This window comes from Corticium candelabrum, chromosome 17 (assembly GCF_963422355.1).
Source record: "Corticium candelabrum chromosome 17, ooCorCand1.1, whole genome shotgun sequence".
Taxonomy (NCBI): Eukaryota; Metazoa; Porifera; class Homoscleromorpha; order Homosclerophorida; family Plakinidae; genus Corticium; species Corticium candelabrum.
In genome coordinates, this window is record NC_085101.1 from 5511660 (window position 1) to 5519159 (window position 7500).

Below are 7500 nucleotides of genomic sequence, written 5' to 3' on the forward strand. Positions count from 1 at the left end.
ATACTCCTGAGTCAAGAGAGGCAATTGTGTGTGAGTTTTTGTCGAAGGAAATTATGCCATTGTTCACCATCACTGTGACTTGAACCTACAACTCTGAACGGTTCCGGATGTAATCACTCCATAAAATGACTCTCTAACCAACTGAGCTATTGCACCACACGCGCATGCACGCACACACACACACACTCACACACACACACACACACACACACACACACACACACACACACACACACCACACACACACACACACACACACACGCAATGCACGTACACACGCACGCAAACACACACAGAGACACGCACACACACAGACACACACACAAATTTCTGTAGATTCACATGTCTATATTATCTTCAATAATTGAATAATTAAAATCAGCAAGAGAGCGCTATAATTATTTAGTGTGACTTTTTTGTTATAGACTTTTCCATCCGAGATGCCTGTAATGTTGAGAGAACACGGAAGTCGTCTGTATCGGATTGAACTCTACTATCTAACCAAACATTTATCAGATGTAATTAATACCTGTTTAATTAATCAACCACCAATAATTATTTTATAATTATAACCACTAATAAATAATCAATAATTAATAATTATTTTATAATTGTAACCACTAATAAGTATACATTATTGTAAACAATTAAAATACCTCTGATGGACAATGTCTATGATTAGATGCAGACTAAGTTTCGCTCTATTACGATTGGTAATTCTGTGTGTTCGAGGGACAAGATCAAAACTACATTGTCTGCTCAAATTAGACATGATGGACATTGTACAGACTGAGGGCCGTCTTGAGCTCACTCACTAAGTCTTTCCTTGTTCTTCTTTTTGCTTGACATAGTTTCTTTTAATCACAGTTGTTGTAGCAGTGTGTTGCCAGTATTGTTGTAGTTAAGCTATTGATATCAATGAATTTGTAATAACCACTAATAAATAACCAATAAGTAATAATTATTTTATAATTATAACCACTAATAAATAACAAATAATTATTTATAATTATAACCAATAATAAATAAGTAATAACTAATAATTATTTTATAATTATTTATAATTATAGTCACTAATAAATAATAAATAATTAATAATTATAACCACTAATTAATAATTAATAATTATTTTATAATTATAACCAATTATAAATAATAAATAATTAATAATTATTTATAATTATAACCACTAATAAATGATAAATAATTAATAATTATTTTATAATTATTTTATAATTATAACCACTAATAAATAATAAATAATTAATAGTTATTTTATAATTATAACCAATAATAAATAACATAATTATTTATAATTAAAACCAATAATAAATAAGTAATAATTTGTAATTATTTATAACCACTAATAAGTAAGAGTTTCTGCGATTGCTGTATTATTGACATGGACAATATTTAAAAATATATCAGAAATATATCAGTGTAAAATAACTAATAATTAACCAATAATTAATAATTATTTTATAATTAATTATAATCACTAATAAATAACAAATAATTATTTTGTACGACTCTGTAGCTGCCAGTCGTTGTATTCCAGACATTTATCTACTCTATTGTCATCTATTGGATGGTCGGTAAGACATTGCATGCACTCACATCAACAAACATTAACTTTCAGTGTATAACATGCCTGTCTGTTTATAGGTCTTCAACAGTCTATGGACAAGTTTCTAGTATTTTATGGCGTGTTAATCACAATTGCCAACATTGCGCTCGGATGTGGTCAGCGATTTATTGTTTGACTTTCAGTTGGCAATAGAAATGTATGCATATATGTTGTAGGGTACATTGTGTCTGCAGTTGCTCCCAATGTGTCTGTTGGTTTGGCCATCGGTCCTCTGTTTGTGATTCCTATGATGGTGTTTGGTGGACACGTGGTGAACATTGAGTCGATGTGAGATGTCATGTGGCGTGTGCTTCTCGCTTGATTATGTGACGTACGTACGTCTTGTTGTAGTCCTGTGTATTTCTATTGGATCAGCTACGTTTCATGGTTCTACTACGGGTTTGAAGTTCTGAGCGTCAACGAGTGGGCTGGCGTCACTGGAGGCAGTGAGTGTTACATACGAGGATGGAAATGTTTGGATGCAGTTACACTGATGATTTGTGTGTGTGGATGTGGTTGTAGATTGTCCGTTTAATACTGTTATTGGATGCAGACCAAATGGCACTGGAGCTTTGAAGTTCTTTGCTCTAAAGGAAGTAAGTCTAGAGATGTTTGTAATCGTATCGGGTTTGAAGTTTTATTTTTAGTTGTTTAACTGTGTTAGTATTAAGTTATTTATTTGTACATTTTATAGTATTTTTATATACGTACAATGTAACATACATACACATACATACATTCATACATACATGTATACTAGTATGTACATGTGCACACACACACACACACACACACACACACACACACACACACACACACACACACACACACACACACAAATGGATGGAATGGATAAGGAGCTGCTGTTGTTATGGTTACACCCCAGCCAGTTCACTGCGTTCCTATGCACTACTCAAGAGCTATGGGCTGTGCTAAGCAATCTCCTGGAGCCTGACCGGGTACTTGCAGGAGCACCAACTGCGACACCAACTGTGGTGTGGGCACCCGAAGTCCCACCCAGAACCCAGTGGCTGATGGACTTTGCCGCAGTCGGGGGGCTTTGCCACCCCAGTCAATGACCAGGTACTCATTTATACTCCTGAGTCGAGAGAGGCAATTGTGTGTTAGTTATTTGCCCAAGGAAATTGTGCCATAGCTTGCCATCACTGTGACTTGAATCTCCAACCCTGCAAGTTCCCGGATGTAAACACTCCATAGAAGACTCTCTAACCAACTGAGCCATCGCACCACACCACGCACACACACACACACACACACACACACACACACACACACACACACACACACACACACACACCATTATATGATAAGAGTACGTTGCAATAGTGTATATTCAGTATATTGATTGTGTTTGTATGTACTTCAGAGCAATTACTATCGAGACTTGGGCATCCTCGTTGCTCTATTAATTGGAGCCAAAGTGATCGGTCTGATTCTTCTCAAAATTCGTGTTTATAGACATGAAAATCATTCATAGAAGTGACACATGTAGATGATGAGATGCATCTGAGTACATGATGATTAAATTATTGTGATCAATAATTTTGTTGGATTTCTTTGAACTGCTAAAGAAGTTATTTATTGGAGAGATGTTATTTAGATATTAGAATATCTGTTGATACTTGTGTAGAGTGTAAATATTTGATATTGATGAATTTGTCTTGTAATTAATTAAATTTGTTGGTGCAACAGTAAAATGTGTGTAAGTGTATTTGTGCTTGGATGCTCACACACACACACACACACACACACACACACACACACACACACACACACACACACACACACACACCACACACACACACCACACACACACACACACACACACACACACCACACACACACACCACACACACACACACACACACACACCACACACACACACACACACACACACACACACCACGCGCGCGCACACACACACACACACACACACACACCACGCACGCACACACACACACACACACACACACCACGCACGCACACACACACACACACACACACACACACACACTACCACCACACCACACCACACCACACCTGCACACGCGTTCGAGAGTGATTGCGTGACTCCCTAGCGCCTGGAGACATCCGGGTTTGTTACTCTCACGCGCGCAGAGTCTTGACTTTCAGGATCTTCCAGCTCAGATTTCATGTAAGGTTTGGAAGTCATTTATTTCCTTCTTGGTTGCTCAACATGGAGAAAGTTGAAGAAGCTGCTGATGCTCAAATTTCAAATGGCGGACCGGATGGCACGGCGTCTCTAGTAGAAGTGGAGCGTGCCGATAGAGTCGAACAGAAGGAACGTGTGCCAGCTCTGGAACGCAATGCGACTGTTCTCTTTAACATTGCGTGGACGGAAAGCGAATCGGGAAAGCAAACGGTGACGTTTGAACGACAGGCATCTAGAACGGACCATCCTGTCACCCTGTCCTGGTCCGGACTGCATGTCGTCGCGCCTGGTGCCGGTCCGACTCTCGTTCAGAGGCTGAAAGGCAACCTTAACGGCAAGCCTGACAAATTGATTCTCAACGATGGTAACAGAAGTCTATCCCGTTTGTTTCGACCTTTGAAGGCGCGATGGTTTGATTGTGTTGGTTGTAGTAAATGGAGTAGCACAACCGGGACAACTCATTGCCATTATTGGCGCAAGGTTAGCTAATTAATTAGGGTAGAATATCGTCATGTTCCGACCATCTAGAAGGTGAATGAGGAGCATCCACTTGTAGTTTTCACTGGCGACCGTTGCAGCATGTTGTATTCTTGTGTGTTTGCTATTTTCTCTGTAGCTTTCTCTATTGAGGTGATAGTCTTTTGATTCTGGGACCTGCTTGGACTGTGTACTGTAGGTTGCAGATGCAGTGTATACGGATAGCAACCACTAAATACAGTGTACAGTAGGTTGCTGTAACCGTCTCTGCCCGAAGTTTGCAGGATGCTACTAGACTTGATTAATTAATAGGCCTATAAAGTGATTATCGTACTAATGTATTAGGATTGACTGATTGCATTTATTGTGGTGCAAAGTTGTGTGTGTGTGTGTGTGTGTGTGTGTGTGTGTGTGTGTGTGTGTGTGTGTGTGTGTGTGTGTGTTGCGCACGCGCGTGTGTTCAATGGAATGTTAATTATTAGCTCAATAAATGCAACTTAACAAAAGGTAAGTTAATTAATAGATTGATTAGACTGTTAAATATGAATGGCATGGGAAGTGACGATTGTGTGGTGTGTATCTAGTGGAGCAGGAAAGACGACGTTTCTTAATGTTCTGTCAAGGCAAAACACGGCAAATCTCAAGGTATCTGGCTCTGTTTGTGTCAACAAGATGGATATTAGAAACAAGATTAAAGACATCTCGGCATACGTTCAACAAGAAGACATTTTTGTGGGCACATTGACAGTGAAGGAACATCTAATTTTCCAGGTGCTAAAACTCTCTTGTACTAGAACATTACGAGTTGTTAATGCCATCTACGTGTTTGTTGTCACTGTCAGGCGTTGCTGAGGATGAGCAAAAGTTGGTCAAGAAGTGACAAATTGAAACGAGTGGAACTCGTTCTTGAAGAGGTTGTTTGAATTTGCTAGTAAGACATACTGTTGGGTGACATCATAAAACCATTTTGACTAATAGTAATAGTAATAATGATAACAAATGAGCTCTGATCTGATGACTACACATCCTAGTATAGCTTCTCAGCTAGAAAAGATGGAAACTCCTACATCTCAACTCAGTCCAGACTGTTGCCAAACGGAGGATAGTCTTTCGCTTGATAGTGATGCTGCTGTGGACCCTGTACTTCGTCAAGAGTTTCTTGAGGAGTTGCAGAAAGTCAGGCAAACTCCTATCTGTGAGAGACAACGCCTTCCAATGATCTTTGTGAACAGTGGAACCCTGAAACTTATTGGTGATCTTAACACGATCGTCAGTTCGTTGAAGGATGAACCAGATATGAGTGAAATCAGTTACCTGGTATACTCTGCTGCTTTGCTAGTGTCCAAAAGGTGGGGCTTAAAGACGACTAAGTCAACCAATTCTCAAACACCGACATGGAGACGAAGGCTGGATATGGAGATTCTCACACTTCGATGTGCGATCTCACTGTTGCTGGAGGTTAGAAAGGGTTCAGCGGGCATTCGTATGTTACATGAACTCCGACTTCTCCGGCATCGGTTGGGCATTTCCTGTTTGGAGAGTTGTGAGGTCACCATCAATAGGTTGAAATGGAACTTAAGTCCAAGGTCGAGTGGACCAGGAGGCTGGAGAAGAATTGTAAGAGACTTCGCCAGAATGGTTTGTTTCAACGAGATGCTGGACGGTTTACAAAGAGCTGGGTAAGCAGACTATCCAGGTCACTTCCCCGCCATCCGAGTCTGAGATTGAGCAGTATTGAGGTGGTATCCTAGAACTGAGGTACATCACGATGAGTCTGCCTTCTGGCTGAGACGTCATACCGATGGCGAGACGCACCGGAAAGATGAGCAGCAGCGGTTACCTATCTCAGACAATGAGGTCACATCGTGTCTCAAAAGGATGGGGAACTGGAAGTCTCCTGGTCCAGACAAGGTTTATGGTTTCTGGGTCAAGCGTATCACGTGTCTTCACACTGATCTGACTCATAACTACAACCTGCTGGTTCAGAATCCAGACTCTGTACCCGACTGGTTGTCTCAAGGAATAACCACTCTGATTCCTAAGAATGACAAGACTGACCAGGCCAAGAATTACCGGCCTATCACGTGTCTGTCTGTCTTCTATAAGACCCTCACCTCAATCATCAGGCAGAGGATTGTAGGGCATTTGGATCAGAGAAACCTCATGGCTAGGACCAGAATGGTTGTCGACAGGGATCTTTTGGTGCAAAGGATCAGCTGTTGATCAACAAGCTGCTTACCGAAGACTGTAAGACCAGGCACAAGAGCTTGAGCATGGCTTGGGTGGACTACCAGAAAGCCTATGACAGCGTGCCACACAGTTGGTTGCTCCAATGCCTTCAGATGCATAAGATCAGTCCAGTCTTGTGCAGGTTCCTGTCACGTGTGATGAAGAGTTGGAAAACATCGATGGTGCTTTCTTGCGGGAACAGTACGATCAAGACAAGGCTTATGCAGATCAGGAGGGGTATTTTCCAAGGTGACTCACTTTCTTCACTTCTCTTCTGTATGGCTCTCAATCCTCTGAGTAAGGAGTTGAACAGAACCGGTTACGGCTACCGTATGACCACTGGGCATGGTGAGACTGCCAAACGTCAGCTCATCAGTCATCTACTTTACATGGATGATCTGAAGCTGTATAGCAGAAACTCTGATCAGTTGGATGGGTTGTTGCACACAGTGCGTACCTTCTCTGATGACATCCAGATGAAGTTTGGTCTGGACAAATGTGCTATTGCACACTTTATCAACGGCAGGCTATCTGGACAGAACTCTGGAGTGACGGTAGGAAAATGGACACCATCAACTGTCTGGAACCGGGTCAAGTCTACAAGTACCTGGGTGTAGATGAGAGTAACGGTATGCAGCACAGCATTATGCGGGAGAGACTCCGTCGTGAGTACTTCCACAGAGTGAAGGTGGTTCTCCAGACTGAGTTGTATGGTCGGAACAAGATTCTAGCCATCAATGGGTTTGCACTACTGATTCTCACTTACGTTTTTGGCATCATTCATTGGGGGTGCACGCACCTGCAGCAGCTTGATTGATGGACCAGAAAGCTCCTCTGTATGCACGGTGTCCACCATCCTTCTGCAGACGCTGACTGACTGTACGCTCCTTGCAGTGATGGGGGTAGGGGGTTACAACAGATTGAGTCGACATATCAATCTTGTATTGTGAGGCTGAACTGTTACCTTGCTGAC

General features: G+C 41.3%; 2 protein-coding genes across 2 annotated transcripts in view; both read left to right on the forward strand.

Moving 5' to 3' along the window:
* LOC134193034 (protein white-like) overlaps positions 1–3340 on the forward strand; it is a 16166-nt gene extending 12826 nt beyond the window's left edge. The window contains exons 13-19 of the mRNA XM_062661816.1: positions 426–518; positions 1538–1595; positions 1666–1743; positions 1804–1915; positions 1979–2073; positions 2150–2223; positions 3015–3340. Coding sequence (XP_062517800.1) covers positions 426–518; positions 1538–1595; positions 1666–1743; positions 1804–1915; positions 1979–2073; positions 2150–2223; positions 3015–3125 — 621 coding nt within the window. The 3' untranslated portion in view covers positions 3126–3340. The remainder of the gene's footprint in view (positions 1–425; positions 519–1537; positions 1596–1665; positions 1744–1803; positions 1916–1978; positions 2074–2149; positions 2224–3014) is intronic.
* Positions 3341–3775: 435 nt separating this feature from the next.
* Positions 3776–7500, forward strand: part of LOC134192753 (protein white-like) — a 10379-nt gene continuing 6654 nt past the window's right edge. The window contains exons 1-4 of the mRNA XM_062661501.1: positions 3776–4185; positions 4253–4301; positions 4883–5069; positions 5141–5212. Of these exons, the coding sequence (XP_062517485.1) occupies positions 3846–4185; positions 4253–4301; positions 4883–5069; positions 5141–5212 (648 nt within the window). The 5' untranslated portion in view covers positions 3776–3845. The remainder of the gene's footprint in view (positions 4186–4252; positions 4302–4882; positions 5070–5140; positions 5213–7500) is intronic.